Source organism: Podarcis muralis, chromosome 5 (genome assembly GCF_964188315.1).
Source record: "Podarcis muralis chromosome 5, rPodMur119.hap1.1, whole genome shotgun sequence".
NCBI lineage: Eukaryota > Metazoa > Chordata > Lepidosauria > Squamata > Lacertidae > Podarcis > Podarcis muralis.
Window position 1 is genome coordinate 20873432 of NC_135659.1, and position 15135 is coordinate 20888566.

At 44.1% G+C, this 15135-nt stretch overlaps 1 protein-coding gene and 1 long non-coding RNA gene across 9 annotated transcripts in view; one reads left to right on the forward strand and one right to left on the reverse strand.

Moving 5' to 3' along the window:
- CRB1 (crumbs cell polarity complex component 1) overlaps positions 1–15135 on the forward strand; it is a 146218-nt gene that overhangs the window by 124516 nt on the left and 6567 nt on the right. The window contains exon 12 of one of the 8 annotated variants that reach the window (XM_077928370.1): positions 2705–2857. The exons of the other annotated variants lie outside the window; for them this stretch is intronic. Coding sequence (XP_077784496.1) covers positions 2705–2785 — 81 coding nt within the window. The 3' untranslated portion in view covers positions 2786–2857. Of the gene's footprint in view, positions 1–2704; positions 2858–15135 lie in introns of those variants that run through there. 8 annotated transcript variants of the gene reach the window in all.
- On the reverse strand, positions 3168–14857 carry LOC144327760 (uncharacterized). Its single transcript, XR_013392853.1, has 3 exons — positions 13921–14857; positions 5710–5859; positions 3168–3239 (listed from the first exon to the last, which is right to left on the reverse strand). It is a non-coding gene; the product is annotated as an uncharacterized LOC144327760 (long non-coding RNA).

A 15135-nucleotide genomic window follows, 5' to 3' on the forward strand; every position in this document is an offset into this window, starting at 1 on the left:
ATATTTCAAAAGAATAGCTGTATCTTCTTTTTGCTCTGGAATTGCTTAGCAGTTTGGATTTGAAATACTTCCCATTTGTATAGCGCTTTCCCACAAAATTGTGGCTGAAGTGGCTCACAACATAACTATTCGAAACATGTTAGGTATGGTTGTAATCATAGTATCAGTAAATACAGAAAATGTTTAAAAGATCAATCCATAAAATATTGTGTGAAAACAATGTAAATAAGCTAGCCTCATAATAGAGTCATAGAACATTAAGAGTTGAGAAGAAATTTGGAGGCCAGAGTTCTTCCAATTCCCATCATCCCCAGCCAGCTTAGTCTATGGTAAATGAATAATGGAAGTTGTAGTCCAGCAACATCCAAAGACCAAACGTTGAAGAGGTCAGATCGGTGGCATATAAATAATAAATTATTATTATTATAGCTTTCTTATACTGTTAAATCTGTTTTAATGATGTTTGTGATTTTATTATTATTATTTACTTTGGTTGCAAATTGCTTTGTACTGAAAAGGACTTAAGCAGTCAATTTAATATTCCTATTAAACATTAAAAACCACCCTGCGATCTTCAGATGAAGGGCGGTATATAAATTTAATCAAAAATAATAATAATGTCTGCTAGTGCAGGAGAAAAAAACAAGAGGTAAACTAACTTGTTTATTAGTTGAATTAATTCTTTAAATGATAAATCCCCCTTCCTCTTCCCACCCCAGATCACAATTTGGCTTTGGTACCAAAGAACAAATGTACCACCAATGCCCTGAAGTTCTTACGAATGAGAAAAGTCGTGTATCGTGCAATTGAGTAAAAGGCGTTCTCTCAGCCACTACTGATAATATAAACTAATTACTGGGCTGTAACAAGTAAACAGATGTAATCCAGATATTTTGGAATACATCTCCCTTTGCTGGCAGAGGCTGATGTGAGTTAAAGTCCAGGGCATCAAGATTTCGTTTTTACATTTATTTGTATACCACATTTCAGACTACACAGCCCTCCCAAGGGGGTTTGCCTCGTTCCTAAAAGACTCTTCACCCCTTATATTTCCAGCCAATCTATCACTGTGCTATGCCAGTGCAAGTCTCCTAAAGACCCCCCCCCCCTATCAAGAAGTCCTTTCCACATAATGTAGAAATTGGATCTTTAGTGTTGTGGCACCTGCCCTTTGGAATGCACTCCCCTTGAATATTAGACATGGGCCATCTCCATTGTCTTTCCAGCACCTACAGAAGACCTTCCGTTTTCCCATAAGCCTTCTAAGTTGAGATCTTTCCCAGCCTGCATCTTTATTGGAATAGTTTCAAAAGCTGTTTTTTTGTAGTTTTATCACTTGTTGTTTGCTGCGCTGGACTTCTTTGGGAGGAAGCGTAGGGTTACAGATTTATTAAATAAATCTGTATAAAATAAACAATCCGTGTAAAACCAGGGCCTTTTTTCGCAGCAGGAACTCAGTTCCAGCACCTCTCAGGTAGACACCATTGGCATTTAAGAGAACAAGCAAAGCATTCTGGCACCTCTTTTTCTAAAAAAAATATAGCACTGTCACAAATTAAATAACACCACATTACATACAGCAATAAATAAGACCAGCAGGGGCAGGTTGGAAGCTCCACATCCAGTGTAACCAAAGGCCTGGGTGAACAGATACATTTTTCACTGGTGCCGGAAACCCATTGGGATTTGTGCAGGAAGGGCATCCCACACGGTTGGAGAAGGTTGCCTTAGAGATTGTCATAGCTGAAGCATACTATTTTTTAAATCCATTACAAAAGAGCTCAGAGCTGATTGCCATAGATAAGATGCCTTTATAGGCACATAAGGGAAAGAATAGAAACTTGAACGAGCGCTAAGCACCACAAAGGGATCTACAAAAAGCAAGGTGCATTTTAGGTTGGTGTAAGGAAACATGGAATTTGGAAACTTTGAACTCTCAGGGGGCATTTCCCTTGCATACTGTGCTGCTATTTCACGAGATGAAAAATAGATCAAGCACAAAAACCATATAAGATAGACACGGAGCGTATAAATAACCCTCTGAATATTTGTGCAGAGCTAGGAGCCTGATATCGGAGGGAAACTGTATACGTATGATGTGTCTTATGTGATCACTAACACAATACTGAAAAGCTGTGTTCTAGTCTTATTGAACTGTATACATGCTTTTAATGCTGGTGTTCTCAATGCAACCCTGCAGACTGTCGCTTTCTTTAACCACCTCGTCATCAAGAGCATCCTCTGTCTTCACACATGCTTGTTTGTCCTTCTCTTTGTGAATGTGTATTTTTCAGCTACATTGTGTGTCTGTGTGGGCATCTGCATGCACTTAGCTCTCCTGTCTTTGTACATAACAATAAACCTTCTGCCTTTGTCATGTTACATCTCCCTTTTTGTTTGTGCTGTTGCCTGTGTTCTCATTTGCTTCATGTGCGTCGGGAATCTGCTACCCAGAAAGCCGAAGTTCAGTCCCCCCAACGCTGCCTTCCGCCCAACCCCTGAGGTGTGCGATTGCTTAAACATCTCCAGAGACCTGTGTCTTCCAAGTAAGGAGACTATCATCCGCCCTCCCTGAGGACAGAAAGCCTTCATTTCCAGAATACATTTGGTGCCTGCTATTTTGATTTCACCAAATGTCATCAGAAAAAGAGAACCCACTTGGGATTTTTATCTGCTTAAATTTTAATTTCTCTTTCTTCCTCAGTTCCCTCCCCCCAGTCACCCACCAAAAGCTAAAAGAAGAGTGCATCAGAACAATATGTACCTGACTCAATTGCTATCCTGAGTCAGCAACAATATCATAATGGTTGAGGTTGTATACTTTGCCCAATTGAGTAAATAATTTAGTTCTCCCATACCTCTGAATCCTTTGCAGTTGCTCGAGACTCAGGTGGCCACAGTGCCTTCCATAAATTTCGGTTGGTGGCCCAGCTGTGCCCCTGTCTGGACAGGGATAGCCTGACTACTGTCAGTTATGCTCTAGTAACCTCTAGGTTAGATTACTGCAATGTGTTACACATGCCCTCCAACATTTCTCCAATGAAAATAGGGACATTCTATTCTACATCAAGAGGTTTCTCTGGCATTTGGTGGCCCGCACAAAAATATACACTGATCACCTTGAGCAAATTACAACCTTTCCGCCCAACCTACCTCACAAGATTGTTGGAAAGGGATCGTGTACGATGCCTTCAACTGATGAATGGAATGGAAGTTTAGCTGTAGGCTGCCTTGAGTCTCTGACGGGGGAAAAGATGAGATATAATTAATAATATAATAATAATATTTTATTTATATCCTGCCCTCCCCAGCCAAAGTTGGACTCAGAGCGGCTAACAACAACAACAATAAATACAGTGGTACCCTCTGGTTATGTACTTAATTCGTTCCGGAGGTCCGTTCTTAACCTGAAACTGTTCTTAACCTGAAGCACCACTTCAGCTAATGGGGCCTCTCACTGCTGCCGCGCCGCCGGAGCACGATTTCTGTTCTCATCCTGAAGCAAAGTTCTTAACCCGAGGTAGTATTTCTGGGTTAGCGGAGTGTACATACACCTGGCTATACATACACCTGGAACATACCTGAGTAAATCCTATTGAACTCAGTGGGATTTAGTTCTGAGTAAAAATGCTTAGAGTTGTAGTGTAAGGCTGCACAGCGTTTACCCAGTTACCTGGGAGTAAGCTCCATTAAATACAGTGGGACTTACTTCTGAAGGCTTGCAGTTTAAGGCTCCATTTACAATAAAGGAATAAACACTCCACGCATTTCCTAAAAAATGGCTGGCTGCTAAAGCATTGCCATTTAAGAATTTAAAGTGGACTGGTGACATTTTCCTTCAAAATTATAGGAAGGGGTTCACATGCCAGGTTCACCGTTTCCTGTGTGATACATGGTATGTAGGGAGAAAAGCTTCTCCCTCTCTCGTGATATGAGAACCCGTTTAATCAAACAACGCTCAATTGTGGGAGATCCAGGCAGATAAAAAAAGGGAAGGAAATAATTCTTCACACAGAACATAGTTATTATAATTATGATTGATTGACTAATCACCTTCACAACAACCATCTCAAGGCAATGTGCACTCAAGATAATTAAAAATAATAGCAGCAAATGTATTTGAAACAAAACTTCTGAAGTGGACACCCATGGTAAAGACCCATTTATCTATCTGGGAAAGCTTTTGAAACAAAAACGTCTTCAATTGTTTACAGAAAGTGCAGGTGATGGGCATCTGTCGTACCATGAGAGGAATGCTGTTCCACAGAACAGGGGCAGCCACACACACACAAAAACCCTGCTCCAAGTTACTGCAGAGCAGACGTCTGAGATCTTTGGAACTTGCATGAGAAACTCTTCCACAGACCACAGAGATTTACTGGGCGTGTAAGGGATAAGGCGGTCTCTCAACTAACCTGGTTCCACAAAATATAGTGATGGCCACCAATTTGGGTAATAGTCAAAATATTAATATAGACTATACCTGCAAGTACTTGGCAATCAGTTTTAATGATTGCTGTGCAATTTTACACACATTTTACTTACCAAGCAAAACTATATTATATTAATTTTACCAAAGTATATTTTGAACTCCCAAGTCATGTTAGAGCTTTTTTTTTTTCCAATCCTCATTTTGGGAATTTGGAAGTTGAAAAATTCAAGACACCCTACTAGACTGGCCTAGTGTTTTACTTAGGGACTTGTGCTTGGATGTTCACATGGATTTCTTGTGCATGCTGCCGCCCCCAGTCATCATCATCATCATCATCGCAACAACTTATTATTTATTATTTATACCCCACCCATCTGGCCTGGTTTACCCAGTCACTCTGGGCGGCTCCCAACAGAATATTAAAGACACAATAAAACATCAAAAACTTCCCTAAACAGTCATTACAGTGGAGGAATAGAAAATCCACTCATATAGAACAATGCATACATACCGTATTTTTCGCTTTATAGGACGCAGTTTTTCCCTTCCATAAATTAAGGGGAAATGTGTGTGCGTCCTATGGAGCGAATGCAGGCTCCTTGGCTTCAGCGAAAGGAAACTGAAGCCTCCGGAGCGCAGAGGGAGCGCTCCCTCCGCACTCTGGAGGCTACGCGTTGCTTTCGCTGAAGCCTGGAGAGCGAGAGGGGTCGGTGTGCACGACCCCTCTTCCTCTCCAGGCTTCAGGGATAGCTGCCTGAAGCCTTCGGAGTGCAGTGCGAGTTCCTGCTGCGTTCCGGGGGCTTCAGGTTCCTTTCGCTGAAGCCAGGAAAGTCTTGCATTCGCTCCATAGCACACACACATTTCCCCTTTGCGCTGCTCCCTGACCTGATCTTTGGGGCTGGCGGTGGGGGAAAGCAGCGCTTCCCCCCACCAGCCCCAAAGAGCAGGTAGAAAGGAACCCGAAGCTTCAGGTTGCCTTCACTGAAGGAGACTGAATGCACCTTGAACGCACTAAACACACCTTGTTTTAGAGGGGGAGAACAAGGAAAAAAATTCTCCCCCTCTCTGCGCAGCGCCCCTTCAGCTAAGTGGGAGGAGAAATGGAAGGGGCTCTCTTCAAACCTTCAGAGGTTTGAAACCTTCAGAGGAGGGAAGTTCAACTACCTCACAGGGGCATCTGTTCCACTGTCGAACAGCTCTTACCATCAGAAAGTTATTCCTGGTATTTAGCCGGAATCTCCTTTCTTGTAACTTGAATCCATTGGTTTGCCTCCTACCCTTCAGAGCAGGAGAAAACCAGCTTGCTCCATCTTCCATGTGACAGCCCTTGAGATATTTGAAGATGGCTCTTGTATCTCCTCTCAGTCGCCTCTTTCCCAGGCTAGACATGCCCAACTCTCTCAACCGTTCCTCACAACGTTACACACCTAACAGCAACAACAACAGAAAACATGAATGAGTGTGGCAGACAACAGCAGTACCAAATTCAGCGCAACTAAAACACTGTAAGTGAAGGAGTTTGGGATTCTCACCGAATTTGCCTTTCAGAGATTACTTAATATATTCATTAACCGCAAGTGTTAGTTATGTGAACATGTCCTAATGACACTTAAATTACAATAATAAATGCCCGCTGCCTCATGAATAATTTATTCCCCATTTGCATAGTCATCCTTATGCAGTTATTCCTGAGTAATTATCATACTGACTTAAAAAGGTGTCAAGGACTGAATAACTACGTTCCCTTTCCTGGGCTCATCCTCTCCCTCCATTGGCCATGTGCATCTTTCTTTTGTAATTCTGCCCTTACCCCGTGCCATCTCCGTTCAAAAACCGGCAAAGAGCAAAACGCCCTCTAGTCCAGAGGCACCACTTCAAATTTCAATAGTTAAAGGGGGAGCAAGATTCAACAAGGTCCACCAGAACTTGTAGGTGGGCTGAAAAAGCAGTATATGTTAAGAGCATTTTTTTGTGATTAAGGTGATTACAGTGGTACCTCGGGTTAAGTACTTAATTCGTTCCGGAGGTCCGTTCTTAACCTGAAACTGTTCTTAACCTGAAGCACCACTTTAGCTAATGAGGCCTCCTGCTGCCGCCGTGCGATTTCTGTTCTCATCCTGAAGCAAAGTTCTTAACCCGAGGTACCATTTCTGGGTTAGCGGAGTCTGTAACCTGAAGCGTCTGTAACCTGAAGAATCTGCAACCCGAGGTACCACTGTATTATTAATTATTATTATTCAATGTATTTTGTGTGCATTTAAACCTTGACAGTCTCCAAATTTGGCGGAGGACGATGCAGACCCAGGGTTTTGTTACTTCATATCATAATACTGTAACAATTCAAAAGAGACATGCGAAGGCTATGTCTAGCTTAATCATTCAAAAATGATAACTACCATATTTTTCGCCCTATAGGACGCACCGTCCCTTAAGGCGCACCTAGTTTTTTGGGGGGGAAATAAAGGGGGGGAAATTATTTCGCCCACAGGCACGGGGCTAGGGCAGGGGAAGCCCGAGCTTCCCCCAACCCCAGCACCCAAACAGGCAGCTCTCTGCAAGCCGTGGGAGCCCAGCGCTGGCTCCCGCTGCTTGCTGAGAGGTCCGCGAAGGCTGGACGCGCTGAGCTCAGCGCGCACAGGCTTCAGCGTGCAGGCAACTCTCCGCAAGCAGCGGGAGCGCTCCCGCTGCTTGCGGAGAGGTGCACGAAGCCTGGAGAGCGAGAGGGGTCAGTGCACACCGACCCCTCTCGCTCTCCAGGCTTCATCGAAAGCCTGCATTCACCCCATAGGACGCACACACATTTCCCCATCATTTTTGGAGGGGAAAAAGTGCGTCCTATAGGGTGAAAAATACGGTACTTATAATGGAATAGGTTTCCTCTGTCCTTCCATACATAACAGGAAGCTCCATAGCCTATCAGTTAGTTTTTCACTTTAAAGAGAATCTGCATTCTACATGAATACCAGTTAAATTTTAGGAGTGACAAGAAAGCAAGTTCTTGGCTCCTGGTCTAACGTATGAGGTAAAGGACCACTGGACTGTTAAGTCCAGTGAAACTTGACGATGGGGTGTGGCGCTCATCTCGCTTCAGGCCGAGGGAGCTGGTGTTTGCCCGCAGACAAGGACATTATACAGAAAAGAAGGTGGCTGGCCCACAGTTTTCGTGTTTTATAAACCACATCGAGGTTTTCTTATAATCAAGCAGTATATAAATTTTGTTAAATAATAATTAAAAAGTAAATAAATAAAATTGGTCGGGACTTTCCCTCGAAAATAAGGATGGTCCTAACATCTGCACCTATTCCGTTGCTTCTTTCCATGCCTTGCCAATAATTTATTCAGCTCCAAGGTGGCCCCTTTTAAAACAAGAACTGCAAGCCTCTTCCAGTCCTTTTAATTAATTAATTTAAACCGCACACCTAATTTAGAATACATTGGGCTCTGTTCTTAATCTTAGGCATTCCAGTTTATTTTGCTCGCAGAGGCATTTTCGGGAGGGTTAAACACATTTGTGCAAGAACTCGTTGAATAATTCGTTGGCATGAATGCTGGCTGTTCATTCAGTTGCTGCTTATTGCTAGGTTTCGTGGCCATGGAAAGAAAGGATCGTGCAACACTATCTGTCCTGAATAACAAAAAAACAACAAAGTTGTCATCTATCAGGAATATTTTGATTGCCGGTGCAGGAACACTCTCACAGGACTAACAAGCCCTGTAAATGTTCTGATGTTCATGTGGCGCCAAAGGTAGGATCTATGCCAGGCCAGGTCAGGGCTCAGTGGCAAGAACCAGCAAGGAGCTCACTGATGATGATAATGATCAGCCACCCTCTTCAAAAGCCTAAGCACTTGGCAAAAATATGGAGCAGCCTCCATCCACCTTGCCCTCTTCTTCTGGACAGCAGTGTGAATTAGACCCACAGGGAGAGGCCTGGTAAGAATCATAAAGAGATGGGCCCACTCAGGGCATCTTATCCAAGGGACATGGGGTGGTACTGTGGTCTAAACCACTGAGCCTCTTTGGGCTTGCCAACCAGAAGGTCGGCGGTTTGAATCCCCGTGACGGAGTGAGCTCGTTGCTCTGTCCCAGCTCCTGCCAACCTAGCAGTTTGAAAGCAGCCCAGTGCAAGTAGATAAATAGGCACCACAGCAGTGGGAAGGTAAACTGTGTTTCCGTGAGCTCCGGCTTCCACCACGGTGTCCTGTTACGCCAGAAGTGGTTTAGTCATGCTAGCCACATGACCCGGAAAGCTGTCTGTGGACAAACACCAGCTCCCTCGGCCTGAAAGCAAGATGAGCACCGCAACCCTATAGTTGCCTTTGACTGGACTTAACCGTCCAGGGCTCCTTTACCTTTTTACCTATCCAAGGACATTGTTGTGACCCCTCTCCAAAGAAAAACTGGAACCAACACTGATCTACACTACAAACCTCTTAATCACTCCCCATGTCCAAGGAAATCCTGGAAACTATGGTTCTGTAAGGAGGACTACATACCCTCCAACATTTCTCCAATGAAAATAGGGATTGCCCTGTTTAATAAACAATTAATAATAATAATAATAATAATAATAATAATAATAATAATAATAATACTGTTATTATTTATAGCCCACCCATCTGACTGGGTTGTCCCAGCCACTCTAGGCGGTTTCCAATATATATAAGATGACAATAAAACTGTACAGGGCTGCCTTCAGATGTCTTCTCAAGGTTATATAGTTACTTATCTCCTTGGCTCAGGGTCCATACAACTCCATACTCTTCAATGTTTCTCTGATGAAAACAGGCACGTCCTACCTTACCCTCTTTTAAATCTTTCAAAACCAGAAGAGAAACTGCATGGGAACACACCCAGCGTCAGGCACAGTGTGGGCTTAAGTGTGTGGCTCTTCATTTGGTTTCCCACGTTACCTGAAGGGCTGGCATCCCTCCCTTTGGGATTTGTGCCTAGTCAAACTTCCACCTTGTAAGAAGTAAAATCCACAAGGGGGTTTCAGAAAGGCGCCAAAATGGATGTGGCAACTCCCCTGTTTCTGTTGATGGGGGGGGGGAGCACATACTGCTAGTTAAAACAGAAACAGGGCTTCATTGGTTTGGGGGCAATTACAGATAATGAGATGGATGGGAATAGATCATTTCAATGTCTTGGAATATTTTAGCTGAAATCAAGTCTCTCCGGTTTCGTTTTCTCCCCTTCTGTCTTCATGCAACATTCCCACAGGAGTATGAAGCTCAGGCACCAGGAGAAGCTAGTGGGGCTCTTCTAAGCTTTATTTACATTAGAAAGGATGATTCACTTGGGAGTACAAGCTACACAGGGAACGGGGGGGGGGGGAGGAGTGTATGGCACAGTCTGCTACTATAAGGCCACATTTTTAAAATCTGTGAACCTGATCTCAGGTTAAGGATCTCTAGATCTGCCCCAAATGTTCACACCCTGGTCAGAGCCTGATGTCCAGTGCAACTTGAAATGCACTTAAACTTATAAGGATCATCTATTAGAGGGAGGCAACGACTGAGGAAGAGATTTCAATGGCAATTCAAATACCCATCTTCATTATACCCCTTGACGTGCGAGGATTGATCAGGTCCACGCAGGTTAAACTGGTGAATTCCATCTTGAAATGGAAGTAGTTTCAACTAGCAAAAATCCAAATAACTGCTGTTGTTTTCAGTAAAGGTTTCCGCTTCTTGCACACGACAATCCAATTGTTCCAACTTTCCAGGGACAGTCCCTTTCTCTTTTAGGAAAGTCACTATCTTGCTTTTTAAAGGGAGAAATCAAGTATGCTTTAACAATATATATATAGCATGCAGGGGCAGGGCATTTGGTTCACACTCCCCCCTCAAAAAAAACACAGCAATCTTTTGAAATGTGTGCATCTCCGAATTTTGTAACTGGATTTCCCCAACCAAATAATGTACACAAAAATGTGCATATTACGGGGCAGTGTACATAAAATGCATGTGAGTGAAAATAACATAGAAAATTAAATTGTCTTAGGTAAAATTACTTACTAAAACACTGATAAATTTTCATGAGGGATTTTCATGAGGAAAACTGAACTTCAGACTAGGAAAGTAAAAGAATCTGAAATCCCGTGTGCCCCTTAAATCTGTTCTAGGCATTTTCCCAACTCTTTAGAGTAGATATGGAGGGGATGCAGGTCATGCACAGGGGAAGATTAGTTTGTAATTTTTTTTTATTTTAAAAAAGTCCCCATGCACATTTATCAGCATTTAATGCAAATTTCTCTTAATGCACAGATGTCTATATATAAAAGGTAAAGGACCCCTGATAGTTAAGTCCAGTCACAAACAACTCTGGGGTTGCGGCGCTCATCTCGCTTTACTGGCCGAGGGAACTGACGTTTGTCCACAGACAGTTTTTCCAGGTCCTGTGGCCAGCATGACTAAGCCGCTTCTGGAGAAACCAGAGCAACACACGGAAATGGCGTTTACCTTCCCGCCAGAGTGGTACCTATTTATCTACTTGCACTTTGATGTGCTTTTGAACTGCTAGGTTGGCAGGAGCTGGGACCAAGCAACGGGAGCTCACCCCGTCATGGGGATTTGAACCACCAACCTTCCAATCAGCAAGCCCTAGGCTGAGTGGTTTAGATCAGTGTTTCCCAACCTTTTTTGGGCAAAGGCACACGGAGGTAGGCTGGTGTGCCGTGGGAGGGAGGCGGGCGAGTCGGGCGGCGAGCACACGCGGGGCGGCGAGCGAGCTCCCTCCCACATCCCATCGCCGCTGCTTCGGCCGGCCTACTGGGCTGTCGCAGGCGGAAGGCCTGCGCATGTGCGAGGTTTTCGCGCCTTCCTCCAGTAGGCCGGCCGAAGCGAGCGGCGATGGGATGTGGGAGGGAGCTCGCTCGCCGCCCCGCGTGTGCTCGCCGCCGCCGCCCCGCCTCTCGCCGCCCGAGTCGCCCGCCTCCCTCCCACGGAACACAAGGCAACGTTCCGCGGCACACTAGTGTGCCGCGGAACACCGGTTGGGAAACACTGGTTTAGATCACAGTGCCACCCGCGTCCCTGTCTATATACAACTTCCCCTAATATGCACCTTTTCATATGCACAGTGTAGGGCATTTTGCATTTTATCCTAGTATATGCAATTTTGTACATATTACTTGGTGGGGAACTGAATTGTAAAATTTAGAAAAGTGTGTGTTTCCAAGGATGGCTGTGTTTCAAAAAGTGTGAACCAGATAGGTTTGGATTTTTACATGTGAACTGAATTGAATTCCCTCCCCCATCCGCAGTTGGAACGCAGTCCCTTCAAACACAGTTAAATCCTGAAACACAGTTAGTTAGATATCTAACTTACTGAAAAACAGTCTCAGCAGGAAACTGACCAATTTACTAAGTTCGCTTTAATTGACAGAAGTCTGTAAAAAGAAATATAAAGGTAAAGGTACCCCTGCCCATACGGGCCACTCGTGACCGACTCTAGGGTTGCGTGCTCATCTCGCTCAAGAGGCCAGGAGCCAGCGCTGTCCGAAGACACCTCCGGGTCATGTGGCCAGCATGACAAAGCTGCATCTGGCGAGCCAGCACCAGTGCAGCACACAGAAATGCCGCTATAAAGCAGTACCTATTTATCTACTTGCACTTAGGGGTGCTTTCGAACTGCTAGGTGGGCAGGAGCTGGGACCGAACAACGGGAGCTTACCCCGCCGCAGGGATTCGAACCGCTGACCATACAATCAGCAAGTCCTAGGCACTGAGGTTTTACCCACAGCGCCACCCGCGTCCCTAAAAAAAAAGAAGAAAAGAAATATACAGGGTGCTAATCAGACACTATTGCCACAATTGGACAATCACCACCCAGAGGCTCAGATCTGAGATGCAAGATAAATGATCCAGCCATGGATAACCATCTCGTCAAAAAGAAAAGCAAATACAGTGGTACCTCGGGTTAAGAACTTAATTCGTTCTGGAGGTCCGTTCTTAACATGAAACTGTTCTTAACCTGAGGTACCACTTTAGCTAATGGGGCTTCCTGCTGCTGCCGCCGGGCAATTTCTGTTCTCATCCTGAAGCAAAGTTCTTAACCCGGTACTATTTCTGGGTTAGCGGAGTCTGTAACCTGGATCATCTGTAACCTGAAGCGTCTGTAACTTGAGGTACCACTGTATTTCAATACTTTAAAAATGATTTCCATGTTTCTTTCAAACCCAAATCAGTTGTGCTTGCTCTGCGATCCCTGACCCTCGATTAACTTTCTTCCAATGAACTACTCACGGGGATAATACACAGATAGACTTGCTCACACAGGTCACAATTGTCTACTTAGCAGTGAGCAAAAACATAGCAGCTCTGTGTAATATGTGAGGCCGGTAGGGCCCTGGCTTCTGACAATCAATATTTAGAGCTGGAAGCAGAAGATGGCTGCAATTTAAGTGTTGCACCCAGACAGAAGAGTTGTTGGCTTGCTATCTTGCTGTCTGACAGCATGAACCACCCAAAGAGCTATTTTGCTAACCAGTGATTCGTGCTAAATATTCGCTAACCTGCCAGGATTGTTTTGCAGAATCCTAGCACTGACTGAAGAGGGCACTTCTCCGAGTTATTTCTTATATTGCTAAGCATATCTGACTGTGCAAGATCCAAGGAATTTGGAACGGCTGGGAAGTTATGTGTATGGTATACATTAGTTGTCCAGGGAGATGGGCAGGGATGGGGGACATCGCAACACTTTTCTATGCATATTGTAAGGTGTTAGGAAAGCAATGTGGGAAGCATATGCAAAATCGCTGAATGCTAGTGCTTGCATCTGGTTAATCTCATCATCCAGCCAGCCTGCGCTCCTGACACAGCCCCAATTCAGACATGTATATCATGCAGCATCCTTGCGCTGCTCCTTCTCTCCTCTTTTGCAATGCTTCAACACTTCCCAAGTTAATTATTATTTCAGTGTCTGAACAGGGAAACTGTGGCTCCCAAGATCAGACCAAGCCAGGATCTTAAACCAAAATGAACTGTGGTTGGAGATTCTGTTTTATGCCAATCCAAGCAACCAACGTTTCAAAGTTTGGCTGAAATGGGAAACAATGGATTAATTAGCAATGAATTAAAGCAGATTCCGACTAAACATCAGGGAGAACCTTCTGATGGTAAGAGTTGTTTTACAGTGGAACGGGCTCCCTCGGGAGGTGGCGGACTTCATTTGAGGTTTTAAAGCAAAGGTTGGACGGCCATCTGTCATGGATGATATAGTTGAGCTTCCTGCAGTGCAGGGGGTTGGACTAGATGACCCTCAAGGTCCTTTTCAATTCTTTGATTCCATAACCCAGAAAATGTTGAATTGTCAGTACACTGAGAAGGAAAGAGGGAAGGGACAACGCATGGGTGGAACATACAGGTGCAAAACATAATAACTCTAGATGTATCAATCTGAGACATGTATATGCAAACTGGGCTATAGCAAGACTTCACACAATATTTCACAAATGTATAAATTTTAGAAATTTTTGCACTTACCAGCTTAGTTGCTGAGGGAGGTGGTTTCAGAACTTTCTGGCATGCTGTCACACAACGTTGTTATTATTCGGCTAGTCTTCTGAAATACCAGGATGCCATTGAAAATCACCACGTACCTTGAAACAAAAACATTTCCTTGCCTTTTAAATTGTTTTCCCACAATAGTTCCTTTCAATATCACCACCAGAGTAGCTGTCTTGATCAAAACCTTAGTGCCAACGAATTCTGTTTGTCTAACACAGTGATGGGGATCCTGCAGTCCCTTAGCTGTTGGTGGACTACCAATCCCCATCATCTCTGACCACTGTCTATGGTGGCTGGAATTGAAAGAGAATAGAAGTCCCAGGTTCCCCATCCCTGATCTACTGGCTTCCTTTGAAATCCTTAATACATTTTCACTGAGGAGGAAATCTCCAAATTTCTCTTTCGGCAAAATCTTTGAGAGACAAATCTCTCCTTTTCACAAAATCGTTGGGGATGAATTTATGCAGAACTTAAAGCAAAGTTCTTTTGCCTTCCCTCATAAGCCTAGATGTTTTCCTTACAGGGGAACCTTCAAATTCACTTCATATTTAACTTCATGTGAAATTTGGTGGAAACCCTATTTAACACTCATAGAGCGAGTGACAGAAGTGTCTCGATAAAAGTGGGAAAGGTGCCATGCCAGGCTGACAAGCAAGGCTATGAGGTCTATATTTCCATTCTATAAAGTGGTAATCGGCATAAAGGCCTACATCCGAAGGCCTCCGAGGGCCTCTTGTAATCTGAGGAGTGTTTGGCTTGAGCCCATATTGCTAACCATCTGGTGCCTCAGCGTAGCCGTAGTCTCTAAAGACCGGCTATTCCAACAGTTATCACATGCCCTGTTGTGAACACCAGGCTCCCGTTGGTGAACAATTACTCACATAATTGGAGTTTGTGGCCGATGTCAATCCAAGTGAGGAATTTGCCGTCTGGCTGCTTGTGGCATGATATGCAAAAGGTAGAGCTACAAGGCGGACTATTTATTTATTGCCCCTTAAATCATCCCACTCTTCCCTTTGAGAAGCTTTCAGAACAATCTCCCATCTTTCCTACCCAGATAATGACCAGGTTGAAGCCCTTTAAAGCTTTAACAATACAAGTGGTGTATCAATAAAACTGCTAGCACATTTGCAAAGCTAAGCAGGGCCCACTATGGTTTCAACTTGGATGGGAGACAGTGTGTTGAGATAC